The 13,632-nt window shown below is 49.1% G+C and overlaps 5 protein-coding genes across 5 annotated transcripts; all 5 read right to left on the reverse strand.

The window, feature by feature from the left end:
- Positions 1–362: 362 nt before the first annotated feature.
- T069G_03196 (vacuolar 14 fab1-binding region domain-containing protein) lies at positions 363–3,770 on the reverse strand (the record flags this gene model as incomplete). The annotated part of the gene is made up of 9 exons (XM_056170406.1): positions 363–735; positions 838–997; positions 1,067–1,146; positions 1,199–1,317; positions 1,409–2,307; positions 2,375–3,029; positions 3,118–3,285; positions 3,472–3,634; positions 3,703–3,770. The coding sequence occupies 9 exons, from the start codon at positions 3,768–3,770 to the stop codon at positions 363–365; spliced, it is 2,685 nt and encodes an 894-aa protein (XP_056031298.1).
- A 638-nt stretch (positions 3,771–4,408) lies between these two features.
- T069G_03197 (aconitase family (aconitate hydratase) domain-containing protein) lies at positions 4,409–6,977 on the reverse strand (the record flags this gene model as incomplete). The annotated part of the gene is made up of 5 exons (XM_056170407.1): positions 4,409–4,582; positions 4,648–5,085; positions 5,146–6,080; positions 6,147–6,789; positions 6,864–6,977. 5 exons carry the CDS (start codon positions 6,975–6,977, stop codon positions 4,409–4,411), a joined length of 2,304 nt encoding a protein of 767 aa, XP_056031299.1.
- A 990-nt stretch (positions 6,978–7,967) lies between these two features.
- T069G_03198 (type III restriction enzyme, res subunit domain-containing protein) lies at positions 7,968–10,710 on the reverse strand (the record flags this gene model as incomplete). Its single annotated transcript, XM_056170408.1, has 3 exons — positions 7,968–8,104; positions 8,284–10,643; positions 10,700–10,710. The coding sequence occupies 3 exons, from the start codon at positions 10,708–10,710 to the stop codon at positions 7,968–7,970; spliced, it is 2,508 nt and encodes an 835-aa protein (XP_056031300.1).
- Positions 10,711–11,148: 438 nt separating this feature from the next.
- T069G_03199 (mitochondrial carrier protein domain-containing protein) lies at positions 11,149–12,066 on the reverse strand (the record flags this gene model as incomplete). Its single annotated transcript, XM_056170409.1, has 2 exons — positions 11,149–11,368; positions 11,423–12,066. 2 exons carry the CDS (start codon positions 12,064–12,066, stop codon positions 11,149–11,151), a joined length of 864 nt encoding a protein of 287 aa, XP_056031301.1.
- A 290-nt stretch (positions 12,067–12,356) lies between these two features.
- T069G_03200 (metallo-beta-lactamase superfamily domain-containing protein) lies at positions 12,357–13,202 on the reverse strand (the record flags this gene model as incomplete). The annotated part of the gene is made up of 1 exon (XM_056170410.1): positions 12,357–13,202. One exon carries the CDS (start codon positions 13,200–13,202, stop codon positions 12,357–12,359), a length of 846 nt encoding a protein of 281 aa, XP_056031302.1.
- Between the last annotated feature and the right edge of the window lie 430 nt (positions 13,203–13,632).

The raw sequence follows: 13,632 nt of genomic DNA on the forward strand, positions 1-13,632 counted from the left end.
GACCGTGTCACCGCTCTTGGTGCATCCATTGCGACGCCGTATATGGCGATTGGCGATGTCATTGAGCTTGAACAGCGCTATCAAGCCTTGCTTTTTCATGTGAGGGATCTCAGCGAGCAGATTGCCGCTCTTTCACAGGAGTAGGTCTGGTGTGCCTCATCTCCCCCTATTATTGTGCCAACATGTTAATGATTTTACCAGCACTCGTGATCATTGATACTGGAATCTTCGCGATAAACGCCATTAGCATCTTATAGTGGGGACAATCATGCTGCAGTCAAGGGCGTCGGCTTCAACTTCGCACAGATATAGATCGCTGTTTGCATCCACTATTTATTTCCCAGTCTTCACTACTCTGGTATCTACTGATTTCGACGGTTCTTCCCCGAAACGGCACCTCCTAATCTCCCAAACTGCCTTCCAAGTCCCGACCTTTTCACTGGCGGTGAAACCACTGGTGGTGCCTGGTCTTTCAAAGGTACAGGCGGGCCAGCAGCACCTCCTCGCATACCGTCTCTATTTTTGCTCTCCGGCGATGCCTCTCCTATACGGAATTCGCTCACTCCAGCTGAAAGAGTATCCTCTATCTCAATGTTGGGTCGTTGGCTTCTTCTTGCTCTGTCCTGCACACTGCGAAATTTCTCCAAAAGCTCAACCCATCGTATGGCACCATCTTCTCGCCCCTTCAACCTATTTGGTCGGTCATAATTTGAAGAGGCCGGCGTTGCTCCCATGCTATGTCCATCACCACCAGTTAGCACTGAAGGAAAAGGAAAGGAAGAATATTGGAGAGCTTTTATTCCTAGTTTGAGAATCCAGGATGTCGGCCAATCTTACCTTCGTGGAACAACTTGCAAGAACCCGATGGAGCTTACGCTGTTGAGTCGGTTCTTCAATGCAGCAAAGGCAGAGGACTGCGGCAGAAGCATAAGAATTCCGTACATGCACTTGTACAAGTACGGATATTTCTCAGGTTCTAGCAGTTGCAAGCGCAAATCTTGTTTTCTACAAGTTAGTGTATGTGTGGTTACGCATACTGATTTTCTTCAACGGCTCAGGCACTTACATGTGAAGACGGGCGATTCAATTAGCTGGACTAGCTTGTCGACTTGGATCAGCATATTGACTGTCATGTCCAATTCACCACTATTCAATTATTAGCGCTATGTTATAGAGACTTCCTGTGGATAGAACTCACAAAATTTGTAATAGATGATACGCCTGTTCATAGGCTTGGGAAAGTAAACATAGGGAGAATGTCGCAACTGCATTGTAGCACCACGACCTGAACAGAGCCACAAACAAAGTCTGACCATCCTACACGTTGTGTTAATCGAAATGCTCTCAGTTGTAAGATTTAAAGATGGAAAAGGTCGGGGGCAGGCTCATAATAGACATAGTTTTATACCTTCGTTTCAAGATTTCTCAACCGCTTGCGTACCTCCGCGAGCTGAGGTGCCGTAATCAAGTTGTTATTCAGATTTTGCACCATGATGCTAGCAAATTCTACGTCTTCCTCCTTTTCAATACAATCGGCCAACGTTCGGTATATGCGCTCTGGACTGAGGCTGATACAAAGTTGCCGGATGATGAGATTACCTCTGGTTTCGAGCAGCTTGCGATCTGTAGAAAAAAGTTGTAGCAGGTTTACCATGAAGCTGGCAAAGTAATCGTCCTCGCTGTTTCGCGAAATTTGAGACAGCAGTTGCAGGTCTCTGGTAACAACAGCATCAGAAGGATCCGAAAGAGTCTTGAGAAGGGCCGGAAAGGTGCCGTCGTTGAAGGCCAACACCTTGCGCGGCGCTTTCCTGTGCAGCATGATAAGCCAAGTTAGAGCAGCTACACGGGTAGCTTCGTGGTCATTTAGGAACAGTAGAGTAAGTGAATTAACAGCAGCGGTATAATCGAGGTTCGCTTGGATTTGTGTGGCGTCGGGTGTGGCGATCGCAGCGGAAGACATTCGACCGCTGCCTGGTGTTACGCTACGTATCTCGTTGTCTCTAGAGTTTGATATCGATACCCGACCGAGGCTGCTATTATCTTGCTTGTCTTGTGATAACGAGAGTCGGTGATTCATTGAGACTGCCCCTTGGCTTGCGTTGACATCAGATTCATCAGACAGAGATACCACGTAGTCCATGAGACAACTGTTCACTCTGGTCGCAGCGAGACGAATTGTCTCTTTGGTGCTAGCCATTGCAGGGAGCATATGCGCAAGGATCTTGGGCGTAAAAGGCAATACTTCCTCGGGGCAAATATCGAGAAATTCAACAATCCATCTGAGCGATTCAAGGAGACAATCTTCCTCTTTAGCATTGTCAGCATCAAGTCATTAGATGGCAAGTATAGTAACCAGATGGGATGCAAAACGAACCTAGTGGAGAATCAAGCGTAGCAGTAAGGATGTCCAGTATCTCTTTATAATTGATTTCAACATCCTGACCGGGGATCCAGTCCTCTTCCATGCTATCCTCATCGTCGTCGTTCAAGGCGTCGGAATCAAGCTCGTCCCCCTCTTCCAAATTAGGGCGGCCGCCAGCGCTGTCGATGGATTCTTGTCTCTTCCGCTTCCCCCCTTCTTTGAACTTCTTGTTCTCAACTAGTCCTCTTTTCACTTGGGAGATTCTTTTGATTTCGTTTAGAAATTTGTCAAGGCAAGTTTGTGTGGCCACTCTAACGTCAACATTTTGATCGCTGAGAAACTTGAGTATCCCACCAAGAAATTCCGGTAGGTAGGTGACCAATTCTAAGTCTGGGATCGAGTCTAGAAGTGTAATCCAACCGACAAGGAACTGTCGAGTGAAAGGATTGATGACATGGATGCGTTCTTTGAGCAGTGGGATGAAGCGCTGCAATGAGAAAGCTGTAGGAAGATTTTGCGGCTCTCCGCCAGTGCCATTATCATCGTCGAGGCTAGAGGTTTCCAAGACCGAAATGTAAGAAGCCGCTGACTCAGAGACGATGTCTTTTATGAGTCGATCCAGGAGTTCAGCTCCATTCTTGACTGACAGTTCAGAGTCCGCTCCAAGCTAAAAAGGCAGTGTTTTCGTTAACAAGCCAGTCATTTCGGACTCTTACACTCCCTCACCAGCAGACTAGGTGAATCAACAAGCATACCTTGCATAGCTGATCAAATATACTGTTGAAATAGGCCAAGATCTCTCCCTTGGCTACCTTGGCTATATTGTACATAGCCTCGCAGGCATAGTATCGAACTCTCGCATCCTGATCAGTGAAGCAAGCAAGTACAGGAGGCACGATATTTACAAGATAGCGAGGTAACTCCTGCAGCAAGTGTCAGTGATGACACGATCGAGCGTAGAAGCCTTTACAATGTGCAAGAGGGATATGATTCAACGGAGTATGACACAGTGGAAACATGGTACAGCAGGCAAGACGAGACAACAGCAGATGTCGTTTAAAGATCGCTTGTAAGGTCGGCAATCGAGCTATGCAGAAAGTTGAACATACCGTACCGAGCGCAATCGCCGCGGCGGCCAAACCAATCAAGCCTCCATTGCGAGCATGTGGCTGATGAACAGCGTAGGCATAGTCATTACACAGCTGTTCCAGAATCTCTTCAACGCGCTGGAACGCGCCAGAGGCAACAAGATCTCGTATTATCTTCTCAAGTCTAGCATACAACAAAGGTAAGCACATATATGTCAATGCATCAACAGCTGGGCAAGGCCTATGCCGTACTCAAGTGCCCCAACCTTGCGCTTATCGTAGAGCTTGTCATTCAGCGCTCGCTGGATGTTGGTATCCATATTTCTAAATATCTCATGCTTGGTTCGGTCGGAGAAGACGAGCAATAATCGAGGTTGCGAGCGATGACGATGGTCGATATGTAAGAGCGGGCGTTCTCTGGGACGTGTGTATGTATTGCGTACTATTTACATAAGGCACATACGCTACGAGGGGTTGCTACAGCGCGCCACTAGCATCATGTGGTTCGCAATTCAAAATATGGAATTAGGCGTACAGCTAAGAGCACCTAAAACAAAACGACGTCAACAAATTGAAAACGATGGGTTCAATACCATATACCAGTAATAATAAGCCATTTTGTTTTGATTTTAATTTATTATTATTATATATAAACAGCCTAGAGAGCTCCAAAATATAGTTTTATAATACGTGTGATTCAGCATGTTCTGCACGCATACATGACCTCTTTTGTTTTTTTAATTGATTTTTTTTATTTTTTTGCCCTTTATTATATATACTAAACATGGAAATCACGAGTTACATACAGAGTACACGTAAAAGCACATTATGACTCCCAACGCATCTGAGGCCGACAGACTACCTCGACGGGTATTTTCCTCGCTTTTGGCTGATCACGAGATTGTGGGCCTCCAAAAACACCGCCTTTCGTTTTCTTCAAAAGGTCTTTTCTCTCTCTTTAGTTCTTGGACTTCTTGGCCATGGTGTTCAAGGCGCTTCCGTTCTTGAACCACTCAATCTGGGCCTCGTTGAAGGTCTGCAGCAGCTCGACCTCAAAGGGGCTGCCCTCCTTAGGGTGGACAACCATGGTAAGGGGCTTTCCAACGGCGAGCTCGGTGCAAGGAATGTCAACCTGCAACACGCATTAGCATTCACAATTTTATTTTACGCTGGCTATCAAGGGCGGAGAGAGCTTACCTTGTCATCGGGCTTGATCTTGTCATAGTCGGCGGGGTTAGCGAAAGTCAGAGGAAGCATACCCTGCTTCTTCAAGTTGGTTTCGTGGATACGGGCAAAGCTTCGGGTGATGATGGCCAGGCCTCCCAGGTGACGAGGCTCCAAAGCAGCGTGCTCACGAGAGCTACCCTCGCCGTAGTTCCAGTCACCAATGACAACCCACTTGATACCCTTCTTCTTGTAGTCACGGGCAACAGCGGGGACGGCATCCCATTCGCCGGTGGTGAAGTTCTTGATCTTGTTGGCCTCGTCGTTGGCCTCGTTGATGGCACCAATCAACATGTTGTTGGAGATGTTGTCAAGGTGGCCACGGTACTTCAGCCAGGGTCCAGCCATGGAGATGTGATCAGTGGTGGTCTTGCCCTTGGCCTTGATCAGGATAGGGACATCCTTGGCGTCCTTACCATCCCAGGGAGTGAAGGGCTCCAGGATCTGGAGACGATCAGAGGTGGGGCTGACCTGGACGTTGACGCTAGCACGCTCCTTGGGGGGTGCCTGGTAGGTGTTGCGACCGGCGTCATAGCCCTTGACAGGGAGACCATCGCCGGTAGGAGGCTTAAGCTTAAACTCCTTGCCATCCTTGCCAACAAGCGAGTCGGTAAGGGGGTTGAAGTGCAGAGAGCCAGCAATGGAGAGAGCAACAACCAGGTCGGGAGAGGTGACGAAAGAGTGGGTGGCGGGGTTGCCGTCGTTGCGTCCAGTGAAGTTTCGGTTGTATGAGGAGAGGATGGAGTTGGCGTCACCCTTCTTCACATCCTGGCGATCCCACTGACCAATGCAAGGGCCGCAAGCATTGGCAAGGACAATGCCGCCAAACTCCTCAAAGGTCTGGAGCTGGCCATCACGCTCAATGGTAGCGCGGATCTGCTCAGAGCCAGGAGTAACAGTGAAAACAGCCTTGGACTTGAGACCGTGGTCGAGGGCGTCGCGAGCAATAGAGGCAGCGCGAGACATGTCCTCATAGGAGGAGTTGGTGCAAGAGCCGATCAAACCGACCTTGAGCTCCTCGGGCCAGTTGTTGTCCTTGACGGCCTGGCTGAACTTGGAGATGGGAGTGGCCAGATCGGGAGTGAAGGGGCCGTTGATGTGGGGCTCGAGCTCAGACAGGTTGATCTCGATAAGCTGATCATACTCGGCACCCTGGTCCTCGCGAAGTTCAGTAGCGTAAGCACGAGCGAAATCTCCGATATCCTTTCGCTTGGTAGCGGCAAGGTAATCGTACATGCGGTCGTTGAATGGGAAAAGAGAAGTAGTGGCACCAATCTCGGCACCCATGTTGCAGATGGTACCCATACCGGTGGCAGAGATGCCCTCAACACCAGGGCCGTGGTACTCAACAATGGAGCCAGTGCCACCCTTGACAGTCAGGATATCAGCGACCTTGAGGATGATGTCTACAGGTTGCAACGTTAGTAAGGATGAAAACCAAAAAAAAAAAGCTCAGAAGTGTATCGACATACCCTTGGGCGCAGTCCAGCCAGACAGCTGACCAGTGAGCTTGACACCGAGGATCTTGGGGGCCTTCAGCTCCCAAGGCAGGTTAGCCATGACGTCGACAGCGTCAGCACCACCAACACCAATGGCGGCCATACCAAGACCACCACCGTTGGGGGTGTGAGAGTCAGTACCAATAAGGAGACCACCGGGGAAAGCATAGTTTTCAAGGAGAATCTGGTGGATGATACCAGAGCCAGGGCGCCAGAAACCAATGTTGTACTTGGCACAAGCAGAAGACAGGAAATCGTAGACCTCCTTGTTGATACCAATGGCGCGCTCAAGATCCTTGGCGCCGCCGACTTGGGCCTCAATCAGATGGTCACAGTGGACAGTGGTAGGGTTCGCGACAGAGTCCATGCCAGCGGACATGAACTGAAGAATGGCCATCTGGGCAGTGGCATCCTGGCAAGCCACACGATCAGGGCGCAGCTTGAGGTAAGACTTGCCTCGCTCGAGCTCCTGGTTGTGAGGGTCGTCCAAGTGAGAGTACAGGATCTTCTCGGCAAAGGTCAAGGGTCGGTTGAGCCGGCTGCGGACAATGGAGAGGTTCTCAGACATCTTCTTGTAGTTGATGAAGTTGTTCTCCTCCCAGTTGTTCTGGCGGACCTGCACGTGGGAAAAGCGTCAGCGCGGAGCCCCGGGCAGACAGAGTCGACGAGGTATGTAGTAGAACGGCCTACCTTTCGGTCGAGAGCAGAATCAGAGACGGTAGCCAGACGGCGAACGCTGCTGGCCGCGCCACCGACGGCGCGGCCCCGAGCAATACTGCCCAGAACCTGTCTGGAAGCAAGCATGGTGGCCAATTGAGCGAGGGTCTACAGACTGCAGTCAATTGGAGAAATCAGTCAACATCAGAACGAAGAAAAAGGCCTTGGAGGGGGGGGGTTGTTATAAAGCGACGAGAGTGGAGAGTTGGTTTTGCCTGGGTGGGGGAGAGGTGTTTTTCGGCTGCTTCTGGGGCCAGTCGCCGTCCTCAGAGAGGTAAAAGATGGAGCCCCACGGCCGGGATAGCAGGATATGACAGAATGTGCGGCTTAGAGCTGGCATGGCCCTAGGCAATCTGGCCACTCACAGGCTGTCTAAACATAATCCCTTGGCCCGCGTCGTCGCTTGTGCCGAGCTAGACCTCCCCTCCTCCAGCCGAGAGCTCAGGTTGTAATTTTTTTTTTCTCTCCCTCTCATTTAGCCTCCTGCTCAGTACGGGCTGCCCCGTATTTTCTCGGGCGCTTTGACGTTACAGCGTAACAGGGCGAACCTTGCTGATCTGTACGGGGAGGCATGAAGCAATAAATACGGAGTGCGGAGTATCTTATGATAGTGTTATAAAGTTGAGGATATCCCATGCTAGGAGGCATGTAAGTCGTAGTACAAAAGACAGCAACCACTGGATACCATGGTGAATGTTTTTGCGTACGGAATAGAGCCTGACGTATTGCAATTATCATCATCCATCCCAAAGCTGCGCGTTTTCAGTGTGCCCTCCATGTTGAAGCGCTAATTTGCAAGTGTGCAAGCACATCATTACAACATGCATCAGATGCCACCTCCCCCGGCCTGCTGAATATGCGCAGTGTGGTAAGCATGTGACGTCGCAGAATATACTCGTGCCAGCGCCATCGAGTGGCTAGGAATCGGCCGTCCCTGAATCGTCTCCTCGAGGTTCATTACAGCAAGGCAAGGCTAGAGCGGCAATTGCCGTGCAGTCAAAATACTCCGTGTTCGCAGCGTGTTCGCAGGCAGGATAATGAAGTAGCCGTGTCTTGCCTCGGCATGGAGCAGCCGAATCATCGGTCGCCGCTCCAGAGGCTCGCTTTTGCGAAGCTCTCGGCCATACTACTCGGAGCCCGACGTGGCGTTAGACGGAGCTCCGTTGCTAGTGCCGCAGCAACGGAGATGTTCTCGTACACAATCTGGCCCGTGCCTTGAACTGATGTTAGTCTGCCCAGTACTCCGTAGAGCTATCACTTCTAGTGCTATCGCAAAATTTGATATTCGCTTATGGTAGACTATATCTCGGTGGTAGTATTTGATTGAATCGAAATCTAGCTGAATCTAGTCTAGTCTAATGGGATATGTATTGAAATACAGCTGAAACCTCACTTCCGGCGTATTCCTGCCGAAGCAACAAATCTTGAATGGGCTGTAACCCAGAGTTGACAAAGTGGTTCCAAGTGCTTGTATCGCCATATAACATGGCGGGGGCCTTGATGAATTGTCGACCGTCGGGCTTGCATCTTTTGCACTTGAATGTATCGTGGGTGTCGCTGGTGGTTTCAGGACGATACTGAAAGAGTTCTCTAAGACTATCGAGGGAGAAATGACGCTCCACGTCTTCAGCAGAATCTACCACGCACGACGATAAGCTTTGCTTATGAGACTGTCTCTGGAAGATTTTCTCCTCGATGGTGCCAGTGGCAATGAAGCGGTAAACGAAGCAATCCTTCTTCTGGCCGTCTCGCCAGACTCGCGCCAGGGCTTGTTGGTCGGCAGCGGGATTCCAATCCGGATCAAAAAGGACAAGGCGGTTTGCTCCAATGAGATTGATTCCACAGCCTCCTGCCTTGCTGCTCAATAAGAAGATGAATTCATCCCCATTTGGGTCGTTGAAGCGGTCAACCAGTTTTTGGCGTTTGTTCACATTCATAGTTCCGTCGAGACGTAGGCATCCATATTGGCGTTCTCTGCAGAGACGTTCAAAGAGGTCCAACGTAGACGTGTAGTTGCTAATAAGGACAATTTTGTCGTTTGTGTCTTCTCGAATCTTGGCAAGCATTCGATCGAGGACCAGCATCTTTCCTGAATACCAGGGTTTGATATCACGATCTCTTCCACGAGCCTCCCTAGGAACGTAGTCCTCTGGGAAGCATTTTTCTGAGCCAGGCAGGTCATCTGAAATATTCAGGAGGTCGGGGTGGTTGCAGAGCTTTTTGAGAATGTTGATGGCTTTGAGGGGCTGACTACCCTTGCCACGAAGAAGAGCTTGAATATCTGGACTGGTGATAAAATAATTGTAGAGATCGATCTGGAATGGAGCGAGATTGCAAAAGACCACATGCTCATATTTTACCGGAAGGTATTTGGAGAGGATGTCGTTTGTCCGTCGAATCAAAAATTTGTTAACAATACCGAGTAATTCTCCAGTGCATTCGTCTCCGCGCTGGCGATCATGCTCTGAGGCGTCCGCATCTCGTCCACGCAAAATAGGTATCTCAAAGCGCTTTCGGAACTCCAATCGAGATCCAAGTAGATCTGGATTGGCGAAACTGGTCAAGGCAAAATATTCCGTAAGATCATTTTGAATAGGTGTACCGGTGAGGATCACCCGTCTAGTAACATTCAAATCGTTTAGAGCATTGAATGTATTGCTGTCTGCATTTTTCAAACGATGGCCCTCATCGCAAAACAGAAGTCCGATCTTGGTGTGTTTGAGCTCTTCAACGTTGAGGCGCAGAGTCTCATACGAGACAATGATGACTGGACGAGTGATGGATCGGCCAGAGGCGATGGCCCACTGACGAAGTTGTCGTTTCAATTCTTCCTTTGGTGCCTTGCCATCAATGGCAAATGGATTGATAGCATTAGGACCAAGCCATTTTGTCAGCTCGTTTGCCCAGTTTTTCACCAGACTTGCGGGGCACACCACGATAGCCTTTTGTATTGTCGATTTCCCACCAGTAGGAGACTGCTTCAGAAGCGTCCACATGAGTGTAATGCACTGGAGTGTCTTTCCCAGTCCCATCTCGTCAGCCATGATGCATCCGTGAGCTTTTTCATCGACCAGCCCTGTAACACATTTATACATGAATTTGACTCCTTCAATCTGATGAGGGCGGAGACATTTAGCAATCTTAGGATCAATGACAACCGGCACTTTTGGATGATCTTGTTCCACTTCCTTCTTGATGCCAAGGATCTCAGCAAGGCTTTTATGCACAATCGGGCTGTCGATTTTCGAGGGCTCCGCCTCTTTCTGCACCACGTTTTCCGGAATTGCATCAGGCTTCGCATCAACTGTTGGGTCATAAAGAACAATGGCAAATTCGCCGGATGGATCATGTAGGGGCTTGGGGACAAACACGACCCCACGTCGCAGACCAAGTGTTGGCGGTGGTCTTGATGCGTCGAATGCCACCTGGGATTTGTCCTTCAGAGGAATAGAGAAGGCTTTTCGAAAAACAACATTCTTATCTTTGGCTTGGAAGACTGGGAACTTGGGCGATGCCACTACTTGGCGACCAGCAGCATCATATGCCGTATCGATGCTCGTTGGTCCGTTTTCATCGGCTCCTCTATAATCGACCTTTCTTTTTTTCCTGGCCGGGCGATCCGACGCGGATACTGCAGTAGCCGCCGACGGACATTTGAACGGTTTCCGAAGTTTGTCAAGATTCTGAGGCCTGGGAACCTGGTGATTCAGCTTGCTAGGGGGCTTGTCCTTCAGCGCTGAGATTGATGGCGCACTAAATTTGTCAATAAAGGTAATGCCTCATATTATCTGTTGCAGAGAATCACATACGAAGCCGACATGGTAAATGAGGGTAATCTTGACAAGCTTGTGCACGAAAACAAAACAAAACACCGGCGCTTCTAAGCAAATTCATACATAGGAAGTGAGTAAGATGACGCGTTTCCTTGAGCTGTGTCGCGCGTAGTTTGACACACGAGACTTTGACGCGATATCACGTGACTAATATAAACATTCTGGGAGACCTGCTTAGACACGGCATGCTGTGGAACACATCTCGTAGGATTTTCGATGATACGATGCAGGGAGGCGGGTATGCATGATGCATTCAGTTTGATTGCAATATGAGTTAATATTTCTAATTTGTGACTTTGCTCTTCTCTATCACCAAGAATGTTCCGCCAAGGCATTCTCAATCCATGACAAAACAAGCGGATGTGCGACTGCCAAATCCTGATGTACCTAACCAGTAAAGATGAAACCCGCTGAATGCCCTCTAATTAAGCCTCCGCGAGCATTTTCATTTGATCTTTATTGCCTATATTTACTTCATTCATGATCCACTCGTATACAGCCCATTGAAAGGCATTCACCACGAAGGCTCTGACACTGCAGATTGATAGGCCTCGGAAAAAGGGACGGATTCCGCCCTCTCGGTAAGTATCCCTCATCACCTGCCATGCTCCATACCGCCTGTTACTCTTGCTCGCCGTGCTCGTTCTGTCGTGCCTCAGAAACGGCGTCTCATCTGTCGTTGGCCGGTAGGAATATTGCCGTGTCTGTAGGCGCGACTTGATGACGTCGAGAGGAAACACACTGGCCCAAGTGGCAATTCCTGCAATCCCACCACAAACCAATACCTTTGACGTATCTCGTCGCCCGGACGCAACGTTGTCCTGCTCTTGAGCAGCAGGCCAGTGGCGATGAGCCAATTCGTATGTCCAAAAGTAAAAGCCATAGCCGATGCTATCCCGAAGCGCTGTGACAACCCCGCCATAGTAGAGGCCCTTCACACCCTCTCTCCTCCATATCTGCTTCAAAATCGCCCAGCTCGATGTGGCTGGCGTGGACATTTGTGCCCGGCATTTGATTAACTCGGTTGGAGCGCTGACTATCCATACTCCCAGGCCGCTCACTGCTCCGGCTGTCCATGTAACCCACCCGGCATCCGGGGTCGATGCCACCTTTTTCAGAATTGCTTCGGACCGGTTGTATGAGTAGAACAGCAGCGCATTCAGAGCCCCGTACCCGAATATGGGAGCGGCAGTGCCTTTCATAAAGGCCACCGAGCTCTGGCTATATAATTTCCGGGCAACATTGCTTCTCGTTTGTTGGTGTACTTTTTCAATGTCGAGAGGGTTGCCTACTACAATGCCGACTATTCCGCTGAGATAGCCAGCCCAGAAATCAGCCGACATGGTGAGGATCTTGGAGTTTTTGTTTATCGACAAGTGCTAGATTGTAAGTTGGATGAAATATAAGCGACATATTACCTAGTGGTTGTAAGAAACTATCACATGCAAACTTAGGTTCGACACTAAGTCTATTCTTATCTCTATTCTTCACCTTTCTCACACATGCGATAAAATTGTCCGTATAAGTCTGTGTCTGCTACATAATTACATGTAGCTCAACGAGCTCAATCCTCGAGAGGTATGAAGCATTATGTGTATATTCTATTGATATGCCAACGTGGAGCAGATAGCAATTAAATTACACTCTTAACATCATCCAGCTGCCACCCGTCTTTGGTTTGTTTAACCTTCCTCTCCTGCTCTAATTTAGCAAGCATCTGTAAAACCCCACCACAAGCTGCCATGTGTAAATCCTCACGCACATCCTTATAAACTGTTTTAACTATGTCCATTGCCGTCCAGATTCTGCTATTGTCCTGGTTGCTGGCTCTCATTACTTGCAGAACCTCTTCCTCTCGCTGGCGGCGGTGCTCGATATATTCGCTAATCTTTCCCGGTCCATCCTCAACCACAGGCCCATGGCCTGGATATATTTGCCCAGAAAAGAGTGTCTTCATTTTGCTCAGACTCTGGAGATATGTAAACAGATCCTCAAACACAGCAGTGCCCTGTCCAAGTACATTGTCACCGGCAAACATTGCATCTTCTTCGGTAAGCACAAACACCATGTGGTCTTTTGCGTGACCGGGAGTGTGCCAGGCCGTTAAAGTCGCATCTTCGACTTGAAAATTATCGCCGCTCTGAATCGGCAACTGCCCATCATCGGGGCTGTTTTTGAAAACCTGTACTTGGGGGAAAGCGTTGACAAGATCCGTAATGCCGCCGGTGTGGTCATGATGCCAATGTGATATCAGAGCCAACTTCACTGTCGCATTTTCTTGGTCAAGCGTTTCCTTGAGTGTTTGTATCCAAACTGGACGTCCTTCTCCTGTATCAATTAAAATACGAAAGCGGCCAGTACCAAGCAAGTAGGTGTTAGTGCCCTGCAGCGAAAATTTGCCTGGGTTGCCGCCAAGGATCCGGATACAGCGTGGGCTCAGGCGCTGCACCGCAGGAAGGGTTACAAGAGAAGCTGCCATGGTTCGGGTTGTCCTTTCTTTCAGTCACTTTCAAGTGGTAGAGACAAGTGCAATTTCATATATCATAATGGCAAAGCGATGAGAGGGTAGGTACTGAGGTTTAATTCGCAGGCTTGTATATGCATGTCACCGAGGTTGGGGGCTTGTTACATTAGTAACGCGGGCCGAGGTTCTAGATCTACAGGTAGGTACAAGGTAGGCACCTCGAAGTGCATACACATAACAAATTTGAAACTTCAGGTCTTTGCTATGTAAAAACCATAAAGAACCTCCCTTTTTATCTTTTTTCTTTTCTCTCTTATTTCTATTGCTGACGAAAAAGAAGGATACACTACAGCCATGTCCTATCTTATATCGTGCCAACTACCAGGTTGTACCAAGGTATCCTTGTTCAAGGTTTATCGATAAGCACTGGGAAGGAACCTCCCCT

This window comes from Trichoderma breve, chromosome 2 (genome assembly GCF_028502605.1).
Source record: "Trichoderma breve strain T069 chromosome 2, whole genome shotgun sequence".
In the NCBI taxonomy this organism is placed as follows: domain Eukaryota; kingdom Fungi; phylum Ascomycota; class Sordariomycetes; order Hypocreales; family Hypocreaceae; genus Trichoderma; species Trichoderma breve.